The 22,226-nt window shown below is 51.6% G+C and overlaps 10 protein-coding genes across 10 annotated transcripts; 2 read left to right on the plus strand and 8 right to left on the minus strand.

Annotated features, from left to right (window-relative positions):
• Nucleotides 1-222: 222 nt before the first annotated feature.
• On the minus strand, nucleotides 223-4,522 carry N7532_003630 (Arf family guanine nucleotide exchange factor SYT1; the record flags this gene model as incomplete). Its single annotated transcript, XM_056616124.1, has 2 exons — nucleotides 223-2,801; nucleotides 2,881-4,522. The coding sequence occupies 2 exons, from the start codon at nucleotides 4,520-4,522 to the stop codon at nucleotides 223-225; spliced, it is 4,221 nt and encodes a 1,406-aa protein (XP_056476481.1).
• A 799-nt stretch (nucleotides 4,523-5,321) lies between these two features.
• N7532_003631 (M14 family metallopeptidase) lies at nucleotides 5,322-6,972 on the plus strand (the record flags this gene model as incomplete). The annotated part of the gene is given in 2 exon segments (XM_056616125.1): nucleotides 5,322-5,757; nucleotides 5,771-6,972. 2 exon segments carry the CDS (start codon nucleotides 5,322-5,324, stop codon nucleotides 6,970-6,972), a joined length of 1,638 nt encoding a protein of 545 aa, XP_056476482.1.
• Nucleotides 6,973-7,308: 336 nt separating this feature from the next.
• N7532_003632 (uncharacterized protein) lies at nucleotides 7,309-9,087 on the minus strand (the record flags this gene model as incomplete). Its single annotated transcript, XM_056616126.1, has 5 exons — nucleotides 7,309-7,832; nucleotides 7,895-8,372; nucleotides 8,424-8,468; nucleotides 8,515-8,707; nucleotides 8,774-9,087. 5 exons carry the CDS (start codon nucleotides 9,085-9,087, stop codon nucleotides 7,309-7,311), a joined length of 1,554 nt encoding a protein of 517 aa, XP_056476483.1.
• Nucleotides 9,088-10,314: 1,227 nt separating this feature from the next.
• N7532_003633 (heme-dependent oxidative N-demethylase family protein) lies at nucleotides 10,315-11,596 on the minus strand (the record flags this gene model as incomplete). The annotated part of the gene is made up of 4 exons (XM_056616127.1): nucleotides 10,315-10,548; nucleotides 10,603-10,698; nucleotides 10,746-11,287; nucleotides 11,338-11,596. 4 exons carry the CDS (start codon nucleotides 11,594-11,596, stop codon nucleotides 10,315-10,317), a joined length of 1,131 nt encoding a protein of 376 aa, XP_056476484.1.
• A 720-nt stretch (nucleotides 11,597-12,316) lies between these two features.
• Nucleotides 12,317-14,161, plus strand: N7532_003634 (uncharacterized protein; the record flags this gene model as incomplete). The annotated part of the gene is made up of 6 exons (XM_056616128.1): nucleotides 12,317-12,362; nucleotides 12,422-12,765; nucleotides 12,816-13,038; nucleotides 13,093-13,432; nucleotides 13,483-13,988; nucleotides 14,052-14,161. 6 exons carry the CDS (start codon nucleotides 12,317-12,319, stop codon nucleotides 14,159-14,161), a joined length of 1,569 nt encoding a protein of 522 aa, XP_056476485.1.
• A 57-nt stretch (nucleotides 14,162-14,218) lies between these two features.
• On the minus strand, nucleotides 14,219-15,159 carry N7532_003635 (uncharacterized protein; the record flags this gene model as incomplete). The annotated part of the gene is made up of 3 exons (XM_056616129.1): nucleotides 14,219-14,565; nucleotides 14,615-15,070; nucleotides 15,129-15,159. The coding sequence occupies 3 exons, from the start codon at nucleotides 15,157-15,159 to the stop codon at nucleotides 14,219-14,221; spliced, it is 834 nt and encodes a 277-aa protein (XP_056476486.1).
• Nucleotides 15,160-15,806: 647 nt separating this feature from the next.
• On the minus strand, nucleotides 15,807-16,307 carry N7532_003636 (uncharacterized protein; the record flags this gene model as incomplete). The annotated part of the gene is made up of 1 exon (XM_056616130.1): nucleotides 15,807-16,307. The coding sequence occupies one exon, from the start codon at nucleotides 16,305-16,307 to the stop codon at nucleotides 15,807-15,809; it is 501 nt and encodes a 166-aa protein (XP_056476487.1).
• A 32-nt stretch (nucleotides 16,308-16,339) lies between these two features.
• N7532_003637 (transcription factor domain-containing protein) lies at nucleotides 16,340-16,959 on the minus strand (the record flags this gene model as incomplete). The annotated part of the gene is made up of 3 exons (XM_056616131.1): nucleotides 16,340-16,566; nucleotides 16,614-16,835; nucleotides 16,902-16,959. 3 exons carry the CDS (start codon nucleotides 16,957-16,959, stop codon nucleotides 16,340-16,342), a joined length of 507 nt encoding a protein of 168 aa, XP_056476488.1.
• A 648-nt stretch (nucleotides 16,960-17,607) lies between these two features.
• Nucleotides 17,608-19,524, minus strand: N7532_003638 (dicarboxylic amino acid permease agtA; the record flags this gene model as incomplete). The annotated part of the gene is made up of 5 exons (XM_056616132.1): nucleotides 17,608-18,922; nucleotides 18,977-19,137; nucleotides 19,185-19,191; nucleotides 19,248-19,305; nucleotides 19,365-19,524. 5 exons carry the CDS (start codon nucleotides 19,522-19,524, stop codon nucleotides 17,608-17,610), a joined length of 1,701 nt encoding a protein of 566 aa, XP_056476489.1.
• A 1,229-nt stretch (nucleotides 19,525-20,753) lies between these two features.
• On the minus strand, nucleotides 20,754-21,269 carry N7532_003639 (uncharacterized protein; the record flags this gene model as incomplete). The annotated part of the gene is made up of 1 exon (XM_056616133.1): nucleotides 20,754-21,269. The coding sequence occupies one exon, from the start codon at nucleotides 21,267-21,269 to the stop codon at nucleotides 20,754-20,756; it is 516 nt and encodes a 171-aa protein (XP_056476490.1).
• Between the last annotated feature and the right edge of the window lie 957 nt (nucleotides 21,270-22,226).

A 22,226-nucleotide genomic window follows, 5' to 3' on the forward strand; every position in this document is an offset into this window, starting at 1 on the left:
GAAAGGAAAAAAAAAACAACCCGAGATCAGCCAGTTCCAGCCTTGGTGCAATGCAAAGGGCCCAACGGAAAAGAGGAGTTAAAATTGGGGGTATAATTGTCGTAAAAAAAACAGCAGATCAAAGAGATTTCGGGGCTGTACAGTTGTGTTCAAGGTTTGAGTGATATGGTGATGGAAAAGAAGAAAGAAGGGGTGGGGGAGGAAAAGAAGGAGTTGGTCGATTTAGGCGCCTACGGCTTGCTGGCGGAGGTTCTCGGACGACGGGGGCTCGCCGAGGGAGGTCGAGGATGGAGAGGGCGTGTCGGTCGGCGCGGCCAGGTGGCTGCTGTAGACTGGAGCTCCAGAGCTGGGCCGCGGCGTATTGTCAGGGTCGACTTGGTCTGGAGCTAAATCGACGTCAACCTCGGTGGAAGGTCGGGGCAAGTTTTCGTGTGCGTCTTTGAAAAAGTCAACGGGCTCGTCGTCACTCCGCATGCTGATTCCTGTTGTCGTGCTGACACTGCGGAAGGATAGAGGACGGCCACCCGGAGCACTGTCAGAGGTCACCGACTCGCCACTGGCCACCATGTTGGGTTCGGAGGCTCGTGGTTCGTCATGAGGAGTAGGCTTGCGCAGTTTGAGACGTTCCTCGGGAGACATGTTCTGCCATTCAGATCCGAATGTGACAATCGAGGCCTTCTTGCCATGAACAGTGAAACTTGGGGTCTTTCGCGAAAGACCGCCACCTTCTTGACCGGTCTCTTCGTCTGACAGCGGCCCGATGCTGCCTACAGAGCCACGGTTCTTCTTGCCGCGGGTGTGGGAATGATGGCGATGCACGTGTAGGTGAGGCTCGCGTAGGGAGCGATGCAGACTGCGGCGGACACGGCTCGGTTTATCACCCTGGGCGACTTCTGACGGGTCTTCTGGTTTGCTTTCGCTCTCTGTTTCCGGCACCGTAGTCGGTTTGCGAGGCGGAGGTGAGCCGCTGAGGTCCAAGAGTCCTGTCTCCCGCAACAAACGCTCCTCGCCATCATCGTAACTGGCAGGGGAAGTGAGCTTCGAGCCTCGAGATCCCAGACTGGCACCATCGAATCGGCTACCCCGACTGAGCACAGAGGCCTCCCGTTGAAGCTGCACGTCTGAGTCGGAATTTTTACCATGATCGGAGGCCATGGCGATCGACAGAGGTCGTCCCACACGAGCAATATCGGATGAGGTGGTCGATCCTGGAATGCTTGGGCGGCGCATATCCTCAGTGGAAGGCTGCTTCAGAAGAGCAGCGTCGAGAAGTCTGTCAACAGCGGCTGTGGCTAGCTCCTCCGTGTCATGGCTAGATGCGGTATGGACAATGCTAGGTGCCTGTTGAACGCTGGGTTCAGAAATCACCGACGGTCCAGAGACAGAAGGCATCCGCGCAGGAAGCGAGACCGACGGTTGATCAGAAACAGATGCTGCTCGCTCCGGAACGATGCTCTCGTCTTCTCCGAGGTCCCGAAGGAGTACTTCTCTGTAGCATTTGTTGCGCCAAATGTCTTGTCTGACCCACTTGAGCTTGGCAGACATGCGGCCTGCCGCCATGATAACCCCCTCGCGGGCACGTGCATGGACAGGCGTCAGGATCTGAAGGTGACGTGCATTGCGGAGAAGGTCATCGAGCTGTCTCTGCGTGACAAAGAGCTTTTCGTTCGTCTCCCGAATCTTGTGGTTCATCAATTCACGGCGAGCCGCAACGATCTCTGCGACAATGTCATTGTCAATGCTGGGCGAAGGTGGCTCCTTGTCGGTGGAATGAGACTGGTGTGATTGCTCTGAGGAGATCGAGTTCATTCGCTGGCTCTTTCGATACCGTTGGCCCTCGTAGTTGGTAGCGATCATACCTTTAGTACGCACACCGGTGGTTCGGAAGGCTGCAGCATAATTGAGTTTCGCAATCCAGTCGTTCATCTCAGGTTCGGACTGGGCAAGGAAAATCTCTTCCAGGGAGTTGTGTCGAACAAATGAGAACGCATACTTGTGCTTCTTATAGCTAGAGTCCAGAAGCGCCACGGCGTCGTTGGTAGACATGATGCCATCGGGTTTGAACTCGGTCAGAGGAGGGCGAAACACGAGAGTTCCCTTCCGCCCGCCTTTTACATACGCATCGTTCTGAGCCATCAGGTTCCGGACCCAGTTGACGTTTCGGAAGAAGTAAAGTTGCGAAAAGGTCAAAACCGCGCCCCATTCTGCCCACGGGGATCTAGCTCTCTTCTTCTTGGGGTCCTTGCGCCAGAGCAGACCAACTTTGGCGACTTTGATATCGACTAATCCAGGATTCGAGTCTGCGGAATTGGCTAACCCTCCTTGCATGAAAGCATCAGGCCGAGAACGAGCAGATACGATCTGCAAAATTCCCGACTTGGTAAAAGCCTGATGAAGGTCGTTGATATCTGCGCAGCCATTGGTTCCAACATGATTGTACGTATCGTCGAGATCCATCACATCTTTCAAGCTAGGTCGCAAAGAGCCGAGTTTGTTTTCCAAAATCAGCGCGTATGGATCCACAGGCTCTCTTGACATCCGGGACAGATGCTCAGAGCTGGCTGTTTTAAAAAGAGCCCGACGGGGCTTGGCGAGGGTGCGATCGCGCAAGTCTGCATCTTCGACGTGGATGAACGGGGTGTATGAAATGTTCTCGTAAAAGCATTCGAGAATGTCGTCAGAGATGCCTTCTCCACGGGTATTTTTCACATAATCGGGCTTTTGCATCTTCCTCTTGTTGTTTTTGTTGAAAACATCTGTGTGCAGGATCAAGATGGAGAAAGCAATGAAATATGCCTGGTCTGTTTCAAAGTAATCAATGGTTAGCGAATACCGCGTGATTGAGATATGGAGGAAAATTACCAGTGGATGCAAAGATACCCGGGTTGCACTCGTGGTATCGGTCGGCAAAAGCCTGCAAGAAGCGGTCGATCTGCTGAGTTTCTTTTGGCAGTTCCACTTCCATCAAAAGCTTGCGGATAGACATGTCAATGGGGTCTCCAAAGTAGTGGAAACCTCGCATATACTTCCGCAGCCCGACCCTGTAGAAATCTTGATCCGACTGAGCAAGGACACCAGCAATCATTCCCTTGGGGAGGTTTTCCTCCAGCTTTGTGAGGTAGCTTGCGGGCGTATCGTTTTCTTCCCGTGGGGGCACCGGGTGCAGGTCTGGCTTTGAGACCGGGGTCGCCGATCCGCCAAGTCCTGGAGAGCCGTTGCGAGGGAATGGAGGTTCAGAGTTTTGGCGTAATCGCTGAGAAATATTGAATAGATCTCCGAAACTCTTGCGCCCGCTGGTCGAGGTCGAGGTACGGCCGGATGATGCCAGGTTGGGAACTGGAGATAGATCGTCCTGATTCTCAGCCACAGACCCCATGGTAGAAGATCGGCCACGTCCCTGGTGAGAGGGGGTAGACCGGACGGAGCGAGCCGAGTTCGTCGAGTCGTGGCGGAACAATTGCGGAGGGACTGAGGACGCCAACCCCACGGAGGAACGAGAAGGCGAGGGAAGCGGCGAGACTTGGTCGTGATCATCCGAGCCGTCGGACTTGGGCGTGTCTGCTGCGGGGAACTTGGGCGCGGCGTCGAGGGCACGATTGGGGACGGGTTTAGGAGGTAGAGGGAATAAAGGACTGCGGTTGCGCTTCAGGCGGGGGAGGCGGAATCGTTTGGTATTCGTGTTCGACGTAGTCGCGTGAAGCCCCTGCCTCTGATTATCGCGCAGTGGATAGGTACGGTAGGTCGCCGCCTGGTCTCCATAGCTCTGGTCTGACCGCGACGACTCGGAGTATCGAGGTTCCACGGCCGTGGAAACTCGGTGTGACTCCAGTTCTCGACTTCCATACCGCGAGTTTATTGAGAGTCGCTCTGGTACCTCGGTGGCCGATTGAAAGGTGGAGAGGCTCGAATCCCCGATCTGGGAGTCGGTTGATCCCTGATTCTTGCGATCGAGTCTTGTTCTCGATTGCTCCGCTGAACTCCGGGAGAGGTTCTCCATCGAATGTTTGCGTGAGGACGGTCGAAGGCTGAATTTGTTTCGTTGCTTTACCGGTTGGTCTAGTTCATTGCTGGTCGGGGCGGTGGTGATGATCTTGGGGGGTGGCAGGGACGGGACGGGGGGAGCTTCCTCGGCCTTTGCATAACTCTTGGAGAGCTGAGGATCGGAGGCGTGACGAAGTCTCATGAAGCTAAACCGATTCCTCCGCAAACTCGGGGTATCGCCCGCCGAGCCCGCGAAGTCGGTGCGGGCGACCCTATGGTCCAGGGCCGGCCCCTGTTCGCCAGGGAGCTGAAGCCCCCGCGCAGCATTGCTGGGACCTGCAAGTTCAGGATTTTCGCTGGACGGTACGAGACCCGGCGAGCGAGGGGTCGATTCGGAGTATCTGGGTTCGGTGGCCGGCGGGGAGGGACGTGGGAGGTGTTCACTGCGGCGGGCCTGGGGTTGGAGGTGGGCATGAGGATCGATGGTGCTCTGGCGCTTGGAGCTGCTGTCGGCGACCAGCCGCAGGCCTTTCCAGTGCATGGCTGCGAGGCAGTAGAGCGAGCCGACCCATGCAGTGCCAGCGCCTTTATGGAAATCGAGATGGTGTGGCGGGTCTTCAATGGTGGAACATGGCGACGTGGAGGTCAAGGATTCCAGAACGCGGTGGGATTTGGGGGGAAGTGGAGTGTCGTCAGCTCGCGAAAAAGGGGAACGCGGGACAGGTAACGCGCCACTCAAGGCCACGCGGTAGTTGAGGGTCTGGACTGCTCGACGAGGAACAGCGGCGGGCTTTGCTGAAGAGAGTGTGACAGTTGACAGTTGCCGTTGAGGGGCTGCGTGCGGTAAGGCAGACGAGTTCGAGGCGACCTGAGCGTCCCAGCGCCAAGGGAGTTCTAGACCGGCAGTCCTATATATAGCCAGCCATCCCCGGTTACAGTGGACTGACTACTCTAGGGTCACGAACGATTTAGATGAGTTTCTTTGCTCGATAGGTATCAAAATCACCGGCAGTAATTATTTCGCCTTCATTGGTTTGATGGTCGGTGGATTTTGACGAAATAAACAGTGCCAGATCACAATATTTTTACCGGTAGAGCAATTCCAGCACTACCTTGGGACACCTTGTTTCAATTAGCTTAGAATATTTTCATCATGAACTTTTTCAATTTTCCCTCGCCAGTACCCTCTAAACTACTACTCATGACCACTTGACGAACGGCAGTATACATTTGACTAAGGTGCCGGCGAGCGCTTATCGTCTATCGGCACCTCCGCCGTCTCCACACTTGACGCAACTGCAACTTCACCTGAGGCTTGCAACTACTCTCCTCCCGTCGCCATGCGGTTACTTCCGGCCTTGTTGGTCCTCTCCAGCGTTCCTTTCGCTGTGGCCGTGCCTGCGGGATCCAGCATCGCTCCGCCGCCACCGCTGCAGCCCGTCCAGTTTCTCTCCCAGCCCTCTGTCCCACGGCGCCCGTGGACCCGGCTCCGTGACTGGGTGATTGAATCCGTCTGGGGGATTCAGCATTCGCACTCTTGTCCCAAACATGTCAACCCGCCGTCCAATGTCCGAGATCGCTACGAGAGCGATGTGGTGCTCCGGTTCCAAGTGCGGCAACCGGAGGAGGCAGAGGCCTTGGCCGCGGCATCCAGAGTCTTGGTGTTGGACGTCTGGGCCATCACGGCGGAATATGTAGACATTCGACTGGCAGACAGCATGGTAAGTCTCCTTCCGTCCCTTCAGATTATTTGTCCGGATGGACTTTTAATCACTAGTTATCGAAACAGATCTCCCCACTGCTCGACCTGCTGCCTTCGTCCCTCCGTACAGCCCACGCCCCCTCATGGATGATCTTGTCGACATGATCTACGCCACATACCCGAGACATCATTATCATACCTTGAACCCAGACTCTGGGATTGGAGCTGGTCATAATCGGATGGCTCAAGTTGAGGATGTCTTCTTCCGGGAATATCAGCCTCTGTCCATCATTGTGCAATGGATGCGCCTGATGGCGTCAATGTTCTCGTCCCACGCTCGCTACACGAGTATTGGCCTCACCTACGAAGGGCGTGAAATTCCCGCGCTGCGACTCGGGGCTCCTCGGGAACAGCACGAGACTGCTGGTCCGCGCCAGACTATCGTTATGATTGGGGGACTCCACGCTCGGGAGTGGATCAGTACCTCTACAGTGACATATGTCGCCTACAACCTCATCACTCAGTACGGCCAGTCGGCAGCCGTCAGCCGTATTCTTCAAGAGTACGATTGGGTTTTAATCCCCACCCTCAATCCCGATGGCTATGCCTATTCGTGGGAAACGGATCGCCTCTGGCGCAAGAACCGCCAGCCAACAGGGCTGTCAATTTGCCCAGGAGTCGACCTCGACCGCGCCTGGGACTTTGAATGGGATGGCGAATCTACCCGCTCCAACCCTTGCTCGGAGAATTATGCCGGTGCCGAGCCCTTTGAAGCATACGAGTCCCAACGCCTCGCGGAGTGGGCAAAGAACGAGACAGACAGTGGACGAGCGAATATTGTGGGATTCTTGGATTTGCACTCTTACTCCCAGCAGATCCTTTACCCTTACTCCTACACCTGTTCCTCCGTTCCGCCAACCCTGGAAAGCCTCGAAGAGTTGGCTCTGGGATTGGCCAAGGCCATTCGGATGACCAGCCGAGAACAATACGACGTAACGTCTGCCTGTGAAGGTATTCTCCCTAACGGAGAAGCTGCTAGCATGAGCTCTGGCGGAAGCGCCTTGGACTGGTTCTACCACAACCTGCATGTCAAGTATTCCTACCAGATCAAGTTGCGCGACCGTGGCAGCTATGGATTCCTTCTCCCATCCGAGCACATTGTCCCCACTGGCAAGGAGATCTTTGAGGCTGTTCTCACCTTCGGTGACTTTGTCTGGAACAACCAGATACTATCGACTATGAGTGACCCCGTGGGTTCGCAGCAGCAACAGCAGCAGCCTTTGTTTTGACGATGAATCCGAATTTCTCTTGAGAGCGCTCCTTTGCTGACATTTAATTGAGAATTTCCATGTCCGCATAGCGTTTTCTGATTTCATTGGCGTTTGGTTTGCTTCTTTCACGTTCCTGTACATACTGGCTCCTAGAGCCACAATGAAAATGACCAAACTTCTGTATGAAGAGATATGATTGAAAATGGCATTGCAATATTTTCCCGTCACTCCATCTCACATAATCTTCCCTTCTCAAAAGGTTTTAATCAAAAATTGTCTCTTGCTCCATCGTTAGCCCTCTATCCAGCACCACATTGCCAACAGACATACACTGTGAAAGTACCCCAGCTTCTCTCAAGCAGTCTTAAACCTCGCCGGCCCAGCCCAAATCCGCAACGTCTTCCCATAATACTGCAAAGCCAGAATTATAAAAAACGCTGCGCCCACAATTCCACACATGGTCCCCATCTGCCGGATAGTCCCCTCTTTCTCAGCCCACTCAACCATGAAATACGAAACGATAAAGCCACCCGTCGTCCTTCCGAAATTAACCCAAGAAGCAACCTCCCCACTAGCCTCGGGGTAACTATCCAAGACATACGAATTGATCGCCACGGTAACGATCATGATGCCGAAGACATACAGCCCCCATCCCAGCGCAGAGAGCATGTAGTGGTATTCCCGCTCCAATGCAAAGCCCATCAGGATCAGGCCGGGTATCATGAATGGCATTGCGAACCAGATTGCGTAGAGACGGGCTTCGGGCTCAAAGCGGCCACTGTGTCGGGCTGTGTAGATTTTTGCGATGAGATCGTGTAGCCAGTGCCCTGCTACCTCGCCAAGGATTGCTGCAACGACGGGGGTGAAGTAGAAGAAGCCTATTTCACGCTGTAAGTAAGCAATTTGTTGAGTGGTAGAGTCTACTGCAGAACAAACTCACCAACAGCCTTCGCTCCAAACCCATAAACAGGCGCCAGGAAAATCGACAGCGTCGTATTAATACCAACAACCCAGGCAAACATCAAAAGATACGAGAAAGCAGCAATAAACACAACAGGCTTGCAGATAATGGTAATCGGACGCATCGCAGCTTCCCTGAAAGTATTCTGAAGATACCTCGAGTGATACTGCTGAATGCCCAACATACGCTGCCAGCGCGGTCCATTCGGTACAAGTTCAGACTGTCCAGTTCGACGATCGTAGTACGTCTCGTCCACGAAGATCATAATTGCGATTAGGCAGAGGCCGGTTTCGATTGCGTAGAGACCGAATGCCCACTGCCAGATTTGGGTGTTTACGATGAAGGACCCCAGGAGTGGACCCATGTATGGGGAGAGGATGATGAAGCCGGACCAGATGTTGATTTTGCGCGCGTGTTCGTGCAGGAAGAACATGTCTTTGATGAACATTAGGCCTCCCTTATATCATTAGTTAGTTTCTGGATTAGTGATAGGGAGGTATCAACTTACGCCTTGAGTGACGGTTGAGAAGAATCCGTTTAGGATTCGAGCAGCCTGTCAATATTAGCGTCCGAATCTTCTATCTGATGGAGATACAAACCATAAATGATTCAAAGCTCTGAGCCCCGGCACACCAGATAGCAGTCGCAACAGCCAGCAACGCCCACCAGAATAGAACAGGAAATCGACCAAAATACGCCGAGAGCGCAACAATAATCGGACCCGCCGCACCGAGCATAAAGACATTCCCGACTTGCGAGTGGTTCACCACATTAGGATCCAAATTCCATTCCCTAGCAGATTTCAGCACATCACACAACAGGCCGAGCAAATAACTCAAAAGAAAAAAGAAAACTCACTCTCCCTGCGGCACCAAAGTAACAGCCCCCGTCGCACTTCCATAATCAGGCAAAAAAGCCGTACAAGAAATAATAATCAGAATCAAATGCTTTCGAAAAGGTGTCCAGTTCAGCGGATCATTCGGTGAGTCGCTGGGCTGGGGGATCAGAATCGTCTGCCCATCCGGCGTCGTCTTTAATCCTCGATCATGGACGAGTGTAGTATCGTTCAAGACATAGCCCTCGCGCTCGCCGAGAGCTTCGAGATCAAGACGTGGCTTTCCCGGATCAGAGAATCCATCACCCGGGACGTGTTCCTCCTTGTCGTTGCGCATCCTTCAAGCTCTTGATCTCCGTTCGGGACCGGTACCATAGAGGAAATCAAGGCAACAAATGTCAGATTCGCAGCAAGGGGGGAGTTGGTCCAAAGATATCTTTGTAACGCCTCGTATAAAGCAGTAATACCTCGGGGACGAATTTAAGACGGACGGTCTGAAATTCATTGGAGAGCTGCGGAATTGGCCACAGGCTGACACAGTCCTGATAATCCATCAATAAGGGACTCTGACAGCAATTCAAAACCGCGACAAGCTAGCTCAGTACTACCCAGCCTCATTTCCCGCCCTGCAGTTTCGTTTTAGTGGGGCTTCCTCCCCGTCGTACTTGCGGGGGTGGAGAGGGCCTCGTTCGCTGGCAGGCCCCATGTGGGACTCGCTACTTACGATTCTGCACTAGGCCAGCTTTGACTTCAACAACTCTCCCCACTTCGATGATCTCGGCTTCTTGTCGGGGGTGCAAGTGCCGAAGGATTGTTGCGGGCGTTGGCAGGAAGTCGCGCGGGTGGGTATCACCTCCCTTGTTCACAGGGCGGCTGGGGATTGTCGCGAGCTGAAGGGCGTGTTACTGCGCCAGTTGGTTGGAACATAGGTGTGAGATGATAGATCAATTTGCACTAGTGCTGTGAGTGAATTGCTTTTGGCGTTGTGGTTTTGGCTGGTTTTGTTGCGTTCGCCGCGAGTGGTTCTCGGCTTTGCCATGCTTCTGTGGGTGGAATCTGAATTGCGTCTTTCAATACGGGCTGTCATAGACCTTTGAAAGGTCATCTGTGAAAGATCACAGGAGAAGACGTTGATGCATTAGAAAGGACTTGTGGTTGAATTGAGTCTTGTGGTTACTACACTACCACGTGACACTCGTGTAGTAGTGTGTCGCATTTTGGTTGCGATACATATTTTGGTCTTTCGCATGGAAAAGTGATTTGTACTTCGGCGAGCAGCATGTCGATCTCATAGGCAGCAAGGGCTATAGTCGATCACACATCGGGCTTAATGAATTTGATCTTATCATTTCTCTCAGCTTTCTAGAAATCCAGTCCGATTATTCAAAGATATTACCGAAGGAGCGTAGATATAAGCTCATGAACGTCCACTGCAATCTCGCAAGAAGGCTTAGCCGTGTACATTATCATAGACACATAACCATCTGCAGGGTCTCTACACGACTGTCTCATATTCCGCCTTGTTCAGAAATGGTCTGTCTGACAATACGTCCCCGATGCAGACTCATGCACCTCGCAGATAAGCCTTCGCAGACTCACCCCAAACAGCAGCCCGCTTATAAAAATGGAAACCGGGCGCATTTCCCTGCTTCAATCCATCGATTGCTTCGGCGAGTGCCTCACCAAGCCCTTCCTCCTTGATTTCTGGTAATGTGTAGAGCAAGGTCTTGAATGAGAATATGATTGCCCGGCTTTCGGCCAACCGGTGGAGGAATTGACGTTCGACACGGACGCGAGCCTGTCATCGTGTCAGGACCTAGCTCACGGGATACGGGCGCTGAGGCGTATTTACCAGATTAATGTCCAAATGCTCTTGTGGGAGTTCCTCACCCTCGTAAAGATGGTTACCCGATGCGGTGAAGAGTTGGTTTGTCGTTGTGATGGTCCACTAGTGACCCGTCAGTCCTGCCCATGATTATCATGAAGAACACTCACGTTGGCTCGCTTAACAAATTTCCCAGGTTGCAGCCTCTGAAAATACCGATCCATACTCTTCTCCAGCTTCTCCTTGTAATTCGGGACCGGCCTATGGATATCGCGAAGCTTCATATTGAGTTTCTTCGCTGTGTTAAAGCCATTCGGGAAGCACGTTACAAATCCCTTAAGAGTAAAGCCATCGCCATCTTCAGATGGCATGAGGAACAGGATATCGTCATCGATTAGGCCGCCTAGAACGCGTAGCGTCTCTGTGGGTTCCTCCCCGGGAGAAACTGGCAGTTCCTCATCGGTGACTGTATTGTATAGAGTGGACGGCTCGCCACTGGGAGATAATCGTAGCTGGAACATGCTCGGAAACCTGGTAGGAAGATATGTTCCGATCAGCCAGGTGTAGAACTCATTTACTGCGGGTTTCACTGAGTCCTCGGCTGCAAGGACAGTATCTGAATGTTCGGCGATGAGGTTTCTTCGTAGCATGATGCGATCGAGGTAGTTCTTATCCATTTCGATGAGCTCGTTAACGGTCGCTTCCTGAATGCCTGTGACGAATTAGTATTCTTTTGTCTGATCTTTTTATATACGGACTTACTCATTGTCATGTTGTATTTTGGCTTGAACGGCCGAATCTTGACTGGTTCCTTCTTCTGCCAGTCGAAATCGCGAAGCGGCTCGACTGGCGGATATCCGATCGTCTCTGAGACAATGTGGGATTCATGCTTTCGTGACACAGTCGTATGATTTCGTCGCAGGATAACAGTTGAGATAAAAAGCAGGAGACTGGAACAAAAGCTGACGCAAAATAGCGTGGACCAAGTTGGCCATTGTAAGATTGTGTTGGAAACCAACATGATATTTCGAGTGAGGTTTGCTCTGATGATAGAGAGTGCAAGTCGGGTAGATAAGTCTTTTCATCCCACCCTTTCCATCAACAGATGACTACCCCACGATAACAGCGCCAAATCAGACATCCCCGCCACGGAGCCGGAGAAGATGCTGTCAACCAACCTATCGCCCCGACCAATCCCTCCCCCGACAAAATGCTCATTCAACCTTCTTTATTTGGCTACCCGTCTTGTCAGTTCCAGGAAAAAGTATAGAACAAACGTCAGCGGGCCTGATATGGGGTTACCCCGCACAACCTTATCTGTAGCTGCTCATTCAACCTGCCCGTTTGGGGAAAGACCCACATAACTGATCTGATCCAAACCAATTGGGACACTGCGAAACCGAGATTGTGGCATCTACTAGAGTTTGATCAAGTAACCGTAACCTGGCGCGCACCGTTTGTAGTATTTGCGACGATCATTTGGGTAGAGTTGTCCGTGAGGACGCATATCATGAGGGATATACTGTGTAGCCGATAGCTGGTCTGTTAGTTATTGGCGAAAAGTGATTCTCGGTATATGTCAGCACTAAGTTGTAGTTGTGGTATAAAGATATCTTCAGTTCTTCCTCGTCGATTAAAAAATTCATGAATTCTGATATTGTCTGTACATGGCACTTTGTCATTCCGTCCCTATCATAAAGCATACCACTAGCTCTGAGACTGATACGGCAAGGTATTCATCATGTCGGACAACACAGGGTCCAAGGCCAATATACCAGAGAATAAAGGTACTTCTTTTGTACACCTTTGTGTAGATAGTGCTAATAATCCGATGATATACCACCAGAAGACAGGCTCGAGCCCGAAGACGAACAAGTCAAAGGAATCGTGGAATCAGCAGACCTAGAACTCCTAGGTCTAACACAACAAACCGAACGATCTCTCGGCACATTCCAGATAATCTGTGGCGGATGGAATATCTGCAACAGCTGGGCGGGAATAGTCGGTACCCTAGCTATCGGCATCAGCGAAGGCGGCACGATCCTTCTGCTGTATGGAATCATCATCATGTTAATATTCGGAGGGTGCTGTGGAACAACACTAGCCGAGCTGTCTTCGGTTTATCCAACTGCCGGCGGCCAGTACCATTGGACTTCTATCCTCAGCCCGAAGAAGTACAGTCGTGTTCTGGTAAGGACTCCCGCCCGCAAACTAGGAATTTGTTTACTAAGATTTTACAGAGCTACTGCTGCGGTGCAATCAATATTTTCAGCTGGATATCCATCAGTGCGGGCGTTACTATTCTCCCCGCTCAATTCATCATCTCAATGGCCATTTACAATAACCCCAGCTACGAAGCAAAGACCTGGCATTACTTCCTAATCTACCAAGCAACCAACGTTATTATCCTTCTATACAACACCTTTGCAATTCGCAAAACCTCCTGGGTACACGACATCGGCTGTAAATATCCCACTGAAAACATTACGTGAAAAGCTCTACTGATATTTGCAATAGTTGTGATCTCCCTTTCATCCTTCTTCATAATCCTGGTAGCCTGCCTCGCCCGCACGCCACAGATGTCCTCCTCCAAATTCGTCTGGACAACATTCATCAATCAGTCTGGATGGGAATCAAACGGGATCGCATTCCTAACAGGCATGATAAACCCAAACTACATCTACGCCGGCATCGACGGAGCAATTCACCTGGCCGAAGAATGCGGAAACGCCACCACAGCCATTCCGTTCGCTCTCATGAGCACACTAGCCATCGGCTTCATCACATCATTCGCATTCGTAGTGGCCATGCTCTACAGTCTAACGGATATGAATGCAGTAATCGAGACCTCAACCGGGTAGGTGAATACAACTCCAAATGTGCCAATTGCAATTAATAAATTCCCAGAGTCCCAATCTACGAAATCTGGCTCCAAGCCACCCAATCAGGCGCCTGCGCAACAGTCTTTATTACCCTCCTCGCACTCATAGCCTGCTTCTCTCTAAACGGTTGCCAACAAACCTCATCAAGACTAACATGGGCCTTCGCGAGAGATGACGCGCTCTTCTTATCCAAATACTTCGGTCGCATCCACAGCCAGCTAAAGGTTCCTGTAAATGCCCTGCTAGCAAATGCAGCAGTGATATTTATCATCGGGTGTATTTACCTTGCCTCGTCTACTGCGTTTAATGCGCTCATAGGCACTGGATTGGTTCTTCAGCAGGTTTCCTTCTGTTTCCCGGCTGGACTGCTGCTTTATCGCCGAAGGTCATCGACGTACCTTCCGGCGCACCGGTTTTTCAATATGGGGCGCTTTGGCTGGATTTCGAATTTTGCTACGCTGGCGTTTGGATTGGTTACACTGGTTTTTTATAATTTTCCGGCGGAGATGCCCGTTACTGGGGGGAACATGAGTGCGTGCTTGACACATCTGTCTTTTTCATGCCGCTGGCGGATAAGGCTAACTTGCTTTACAGACTACACCTCAGTCGTCATCGGTACGATGGCCATATTCTCTCTCATCAACTGGATTATGCACGCCAACAAAAATTATCAGGGACCACGACTTCCAGCCGAGCTGACTTAAATCAACCCAGAGTTAAGACAACGCACATCTAGCATCTCAATCAATCACAGTACTCAATCAACGCCACCCCATCATAGCATTCCATGTAGACCTCGCCTCCTGATCATGAATAGGCGGCTGATCAATAAAATAGAAGCCCTGCCCAGTAATATGCAAAACCTGCGAATGGAATTTGTCCGCCGGCACTTGGTTCCCCTTGCTATCGATCAAGTCTCCACCAGCAAGAGTTTTCATCGTGACATCCGTAACAGCTTCAATGGGAATAAGGACGTCTTCAGGGAAGTATGACAAAAGCTCTTCATTCAGAAGAGGAGTCTTGACAACCCCGGGGCAAATTGTGGTTACCCGGATACCCTCTTTGAAAAGACGGTCTCCGATAGAGCGGACGAATCCGATCAGGGCATCTATCAAGTATTAGCACAGAAACACGCACACGGAGTGTGAATAACTCACGTTTTGACCCAGAATAAACAGGTGAAAGCATACAAGGATATAGACCACCAATACTAGAAGTAATAATCAAATTCCGATTTCCCCTCGTGTGCTCAGGCGACCGGCGGAAATAATGCACAGCAAGGTAACTCGTATAGAGCGCGCCATTCAAATTTATATCGAGTAAATCCAACCCGGGCTTGGGCGGAATCTCATCATCATTGCGCGGCGCGAAAAGATCCACGAATTCCGGAATACCGGCATTCGCAAAGACAAAGTCGAGGCGTTTAAAGCTGTTGAAGACAGCGTGGAAGACCCTCGCTAGCTCGTCGTAGTCGCTCACGTTGGCTTTGTGAAATTTCGCGTTGGCAAGGGCGGAGGCTGCTTTTTGCCCTTTTTCTTCGCGCATACCAACGATGTTTATTTGCCAGCCCCGTTGGGCGATGGCTTCGGCGACGGAGAAGCCGATCCCGCTGGCTGGCTCAATTTTAGTAAATTATTGACTTGAATCTGGTGGTTGCTTGGGGATTCTTACTGCCGCCAACAATGAGAGCGACCTGTACCATATTGATTCTGGTTCTGGGTTTGATGATTCTGCAGGATATGCGAGAAGAGAGGTGCCAACGATCGATCTACTGAAGAAATCAGGAATTCACAGTCCCTCGCCGGACCTGAATCATGTTGTGTGCATTATCTTCTCCACCCCATTCGATCTGGTCACAGATTCGTCATTGGCGCTTTCCCGGCCATTCTCATGCAAGGTCTGAGTAGTGGATCGCGCTGCGCAGCTGTGTGGCGCATATCCTCCCGATCGCCATCCACAATGCAGACTACTGTAGGGCAAGTGACACAGCAGCTAATGAGCTGTCCATGATCCTGACTGGAAATTTCGATCGTCAGTCGGTTGGATTTGCTGGCAGAATAGGTGCATGTCGGTCGAAACGTGGGTGTCAGATAACATGGTACAACAGTACCTAGAGGATGTCACCCTGTATAACCCCTCAACTCCCTAGAGTGGAGAGGCGAGTATTTACATGATAAACCCCTCAACCTGACTCGCCAACCCAACCGTCCATTTCGCACCGATACCCTGCCCCCAAATTCTTTTCAGTACCTCGATCGCATAAAGCATGTTGCCGAACCCGGTGTATCCCCACAGCATTTTCAGCTGCGGCTCCACAAATATCCTACCATTGTCGCCTGAACACTCCGCTCAAACAATAAAGAATGGCCAGATAAGGATGTGGCCGCCCGGCGAACCTGTGTTGAAGGTTGATGTTTCCTTCAAGAACGACTGAACGAGCTTTCCGATCATGGCGTCCGGCATATTTGCCGCGTGCGCCTGGTATATCTGCGCGGCTTTTTGGATCAGGTCGGCGAGCATGTAGATTATCTCCGTGTATTCGGGATATGGGGCAAGGTAGCTGTAGAGAAAGTCGAGGTGTTCAGGGATGACATTCTGGAGAATTTTTGTGGCGCTGTACCCCGTGTCGAGAGGTGCTGCATAGAATGACATTCGTATCGCAAAGAGAATATCGACATAGGCGGAGGACAAGAACATACTTGCGAATCTGCTGCATAAGAATCTACCCAGTGGCTCTTTCTCGACCGATCTCGAACCACCAGGCGATCGAACGAAGCTATTAATCATCCGCAAGAGAATATGAAAGTCCGTCCCGACCGTGATCATCTCCTCGATTAACAGCAGCACCATCGTGCAACAGATTGAATTTTTCAAAATTATCTTTATCCGCGCTGTCTTTTGTTTGACGATTCAGTCCGTGGATGGCGGCCATGTGATAATTCGTGGAGATTTCCTTCCACGCCGGATGTTTCAGTGAGGTGTGAGGCTGAGGCGGCGAGTATTGCATTTCTGACGGTGGGATCGCCTTCAGATATGGGTAGGATCATGTCGCGGTATCCGTTGAGAACGTTGTTAATTGCTGCCATGGCCGGGGCAATGTTGTCGGAGACTTTGCGTGTTAGTATATCTTTTTGAAGATTGATTGTCCTAACACACAGTACAACAGTAGGGATCTAGACTGCCCATCGAGAGCGTCTAGTTCGCGGGGGAGATAATTTCGGGAAATTAGAGGACCGTCAGTGTGCAGTGCAAGATCCAAGCTTTCATCAGCAGGAGGTTCGGATAAGAGAATATCGCCGAGAAGGTCATTAAACGTCGCGTTGTAAGTATTCATTCGCCGCAGCTCATAACTCTGGTCGCTCTTCACAGGAGACGGGACTGGCGATTCACCAAACGCATTGTCAGCAACAGGCTCTCTCTCTCAATGAAACATGGATAACATACTCAGAATCAGGAACAGGGCTCGGCCGCCCAGCCAATTTACCCCTCGACGCAACCCCATTGTTAAACCTATACCGCACCCTGAGACCGAAACATTCTAGCCCCTTCTTTACGCATTTATTGCACGGTGTCCCGCGGTCACAGTTTATTCGACGCTGGAAAAATTGTAGCACCCTAGAGATATCAGAGTCAACGGTATTTTAGAACAGCAAGGGTATGGTACCTTTCACTCGCCTTGGCTTTTTCTTCGGCGCTTCGCTGGCCATCGATGCTTGCGACCAACGTGTGATATGTGAAACAGAGAAATCAGATCAGGGAGCCTGAGAGACTATGAAGTTTTTACATAGACGGAGATCATGTCGAGATCTACCTTGTCAACTGAAGATGAAGAAGGAGGCTTAGGGAAACCGCAACAGATCTGTAGCGAGTCCGCCTATCAACGGCTTCCCCGCAATTCAGGGGCGCTAGTCCGCTTTTGTGCAATAGAATGAGCACTTGGCCACTGGCGCCCTTAGAGATATAGAGGATATAGGAAGCTGGAATGACAGGGATGGGTCTGATTACTGTAATCAGGTAGACCTAATTTGATAGAAATTGCATGCTAAGGACTTTATCAAAAATCCCCCAAAGTAGAAATACCATCCATGATCTCGTGAACCCAATCCTCCAAATTCCACGGAACAACCAGTAAGACACAATGCAGGCTTTCTCAGAAAAGCCACGATACAAAATTCCGATAGAACCAGCCCGCCTGCGCATGCTTCTCAGCCTCGGCGCTCTTTCGCGCAAGATAAGCCGCCTCCTCACGATCAATCTCATCCTTCCCAGACCAAAGATCCGCCTCCTCCGGCTTAACACCCTTGCACTTCGTCACAAGCTTGTACCCCGTAATCAGAATCAAATAGAGGGGAATGCCAAGATACGCCGTAATGAAATTCTTATAGTCGAAATTGCCCCACTTCGGATTATGCGTGAAGACATCATAGTTCTTGGTGAATGCGATAAGAATGCAGAAAGCAAGCGCGCCGTAAGAGCCCACGGCCCCAAAAGGCGCGACGTACGCCAGGTCCGAATCGGGTACGTTCTGCGCTTTCCGCGCACGAATGAAGTAAATGTGCGTGACCAGAATCGAGATCCAGGTAAGCAGGCCGAAGATGGTAACCAGGTTAACGAAATACTTGAAGACGGTCCGCGAGTCGTTGCTGACGTTCATGTAGGCCAGTAGCGCGATGACGGAGCAGATGGCCAGTGAGTAGACGGGGACGCCGCGGCTGTCTGTTCGGGCGAAGATCTTTGGTGCTTTATCTTCGCGGGCGAGGCCGTAGAGGGTGCGGGTTGCGATGTAGAGATCCGAGTTGGCGGCTGAGAAGACGAACAGTAGAATGCATGCGTTGAGGATGTGTGAGAGGACGGGAATACCGGAGTTTTCGATAGCGACGACAAATGGGGATGCGGCGGCTGAGCTGGTGGCGCCGATGGCGAAGGCGAGTTTCTTGTCGTTGAATTTGACAAGGGTGCCGACTAGCAAGACCGACAGGACGTAGAAGACCAAGATACGATAGAAGGTCAGTTTGATTGCGCGGGGGATGGTCTTGCGGGGATTCTGCGCTTCGCCGACTGTAACTCCGACCAGCTCGGTTCCGAGGTAGGCGAAGGTGGCGGAGACCATGGTGGACCAGAATGCGAGGAAGCGGCCGGCGTCACCTTCTTTGATGTAGGTGTTGAATGCGCCGGGGTCTCTCCAGTATCGGAATCCCTTGCGGTCGTGGTCGGGACCGCCACCCAGCATTAGGATGAAGGAGAGGAGAATGATGCCGAGGATGACGATGACCTTGAAGGAGGAGAGCCAAAATTCGAATTCGCCGAAGAATTTCACGCCGAAGTAGTTGATGCTGACAATTAGGATCAGGAAGACGGTGATCCAGACGCCGGCGTTGACTTTTTCTGTGGGGATCCAGTATGATATGACCAAGGCGCCGGCTGTCAGTTGATTTGGCGAGAGAATGATGTATTTGAACCAGTACCTGGATTAACGTTAGATAAGTTGTAGCAGAACATCAGAGCGAGGGAAAACGAACGTCCATCCAAGTGTAAAGCCGAGCGCTGGATCACAGAATCGGACCGCGTAACCGGTGAATCCAGAGGGGAGAGGAAGCCATGCTGCCATTTCGCCGAGGGCGCACATTACCAGGTAAACAATGAATCCGACCCATGCGTATGCGATGAGGATTGCGCCGGGCTGTTCAAGTTATTATATGTGTTTACCGGGGATTTGAGGGGACATACTCCAGCCCTAGCAGGATCAAGAGGTCAGTAACATGCGCAATATGAAGAGTGTGGTCTACTCACTTTGCAAGCGCTTCGCCCGTTCCAATAATCAAGCCCGTGCCGATCGCACCACCGATAGCTGTTGTCACCGTGAGCTCAGTCGCAGTTTCGCTATTTGTGAGATTCGAAAAACCATACCAATCATGGTAATGTGTCGCGCCTTAAGCGCACGATGAAGCTCGACATGGTTGGGGTCAGACAGGCCACCCTCCTCGGCCGTTCCTAACTTGTCGTGGCTGACCTCGTGCTGCATAGGCATCTCAGAGGAGATGCCCTCGCTCTTTTCGTCCATCACCATGGATGTGATAAGGCGTGGAGTCGTGTAATGGAAGTCGGAGAGTCAGAAGCAGAGAATTGCCGGATTTCAACGGAGGCGGTTTCGAAAAACGAGGGGAACTCGATGAGCAAAAGTCCAGTTCGAGGCACAGCAGGAAGGACAGGGGATGATTTCCAAGTCGGCCGGACTCTCACTCTCGCCTGGACGTACCTGGGGCTCTACAGCACTCCGTTTCGCAAGCAACAAAGAGGGGCACAATCACCGACAAGTCTGGCGAGGGGTAGAGCGATTTAAAGCCCTGCGATACGCTGACCTCTGGGCAGGCCAAGGCTTTAAGTTGAGTACGACCCAAGACAATCCACGAGCACACTTGCCAGAACCGTGCGGTTGTGGCGGAGAATCACTTCCAGGTAGCCTGTCAGTGCAGACGCCAGCCGTGCCTCGACCGGAGGCTCTTCCTCGGACAAGGTTCAACACGCGAGCGGGCGCCGTTACTCCTATTGAAAGCATTGAAGATCGAAGACATAACGGGGCTGTGCCTGCATCAGCCCGATCGGCTGCATTGTGGAAGTCCCCTTTTGTTGCACGCAGAAGCAATGGTCGGGGGACAGCTGACTACTACTGTATACGGACACGATGCGTCCAATTGTTCGTCGAAGCTTCCTTGCGATAAGAGCGTGGGGAGGGCTCCATTTTCCAAGACACTAACAGCGCTAACAGCACAAACAGCTGTGCCCAGCCGCCAAGACGCGAGTCGACTGTCAGGTGTGATTCCCATCGTTGTGTTGTTCGGCCAGTGGATATCGATCTTCACCTGGGAGAGGTCAATCCAAAGGCGCAGCTGGGCAATGCTTGATATCCCATCGTCCACTCGAGGCGTATCACGCAAGGCTGTGTGACTGGACCTGTCCAGCCATCAATCGAGTCGGTGAAAAAGAGAAGGAAAGAAGGAAAGGCTGCGCTGCCCGGGCGGCAGCCAAGACTGCCCGCTGCCAATCACGGGCTTGCCAAGCCTTATTACGAGGAGACAGGGGTCTGTTTTGCCTGCTGACCTTCTTTACTCCTCTTATCTCTGTCGACTTGGCCTGATCGAGGAGGTGGGAGGGGTAGGCTTGCACTGCAAGTGAAGAGGAAATGTTGGACATTGCCTGGTTCTCCACGTGGGAGTGAAGTATGCCCGTACATGCCCATACTGGATGGGTCAAGCTTTATATGCATGAAATATGTCAAGGGAAAACGATCTACCCCCTCTAAATCTCAGTTATAGGGAGCGGTGCAAGACCTGAATCTCGAAACCGCCACAGCAGCTGCAGATCCGACAAGACTCGCTCCGTGACACGGAACCCTCGCTCGGCAATCCGCCTTGCCAGCCCGATGACCTTGGACCTCGTCACGAAATCGACGGCACGGGCTCCTGCTACGCGTAGTGGGAATAGATACATGACTTCAGCGAAGTTTGACTTGTTCAGGAGATGTGGTGTCAAGTCGAGAATGCGCAACACATGTGTTTGGATCTCGGTTCCTGTTCGTCGTGGGACGTTGGCCGGGAGGGTCCCGAGTTCCGGACGGTAGTCGTATTGTCCGGAGAGGTAGATGAGCATGCCTTGCTGGTACAGCATTGCGACCTGGTTGAATGAATTTGGGTCTTTTGCTGAGAGTTTCCAGGCTAGTATTTCCTGTTGTAGCTCCCATCCTGTTTGACTCAAGGATTCAAGTTCGATATAAGTGGCCCCAGTGGAGGCTTTCCGCTGGATATAGTCGCGCATTCTGTATAGGTCAGAATCCATACTGAATGCAAGGAATATCGGGAGAACACTTGCCTCCCACCGAAATAAGAACATCGAACGAGGAACTCGATCACATCGTCAAAAGTATGCCCATACTCAGAGCCGTATGCCGAACTGACATCTCTTATCCTCAACCATTGATCATCAGTCCCAAAAGCAGGACAATCATATAGAATCCCACGACAAGCCTCAATTAACCTCGAACTGTGGAAGATGAACTGACGTCTCTCGTTGCTCCTCAGAGACTCACGATCCCAAGATGCTAGCAGTCGGCAAGTACCAAAGGTATGATGTCGCGTCCAGTCAGAGGCGGTGTTGTCGCATCTCATCTATACCACAAATTTAGCCAATCCATACTTGTTCACCCGGAAAATAGGAACCAAACCTCAACCAAGCTGAGCACAAAACTAGACCACACCAAATCCTCTTGTTCATGCACATCCTTACACTTCAACCTCTCCAACAACAACCGTATAGCCCTCAGATAGGCCGCAAGCCCAAAATTCGCAAAATACTCATCCCGATCACTCCGGAAACCGTGACATTGCTTCATACTCGCCCACAAAGCGATGCAAGCCCAATATAGCGGCGCGGAAGAATGAATCAGCCCAAGCAGATGATTCCCATACGACACCACCCCATGAAGCGAGAACTGATGCGATCTGAAAAAGTCAAATACCATTCGAATAACCTCTGTCTTCCTGTCTGGACACGCAAATATCGGATTGGGCCGTGGCGTTAGGGTCGGCTGGCAGCTTGAACTCATTTCCACGGCATTGATTACAAATTGATTCACAAAGACCCCACGACGCCCGGCAGGGGCCAATTCAGCTAGAGAGCACGCCTCGTTGTCTTTCTGGCATCTTTTGCAGGGGACGCCCCCTTCGCACTGCCATCGTCAGTACACTACTAGTTCATAATGAGAAACGGGTTCAT

The sequence above is a fragment of the Penicillium argentinense genome, assembly GCF_028826775.1.
Source record: "Penicillium argentinense strain IBT 30761 chromosome Unknown utg000004l_segment0_segment0, whole genome shotgun sequence".
Lineage (NCBI taxonomy): Eukaryota > Fungi > Ascomycota > Eurotiomycetes > Eurotiales > Aspergillaceae > Penicillium > Penicillium argentinense.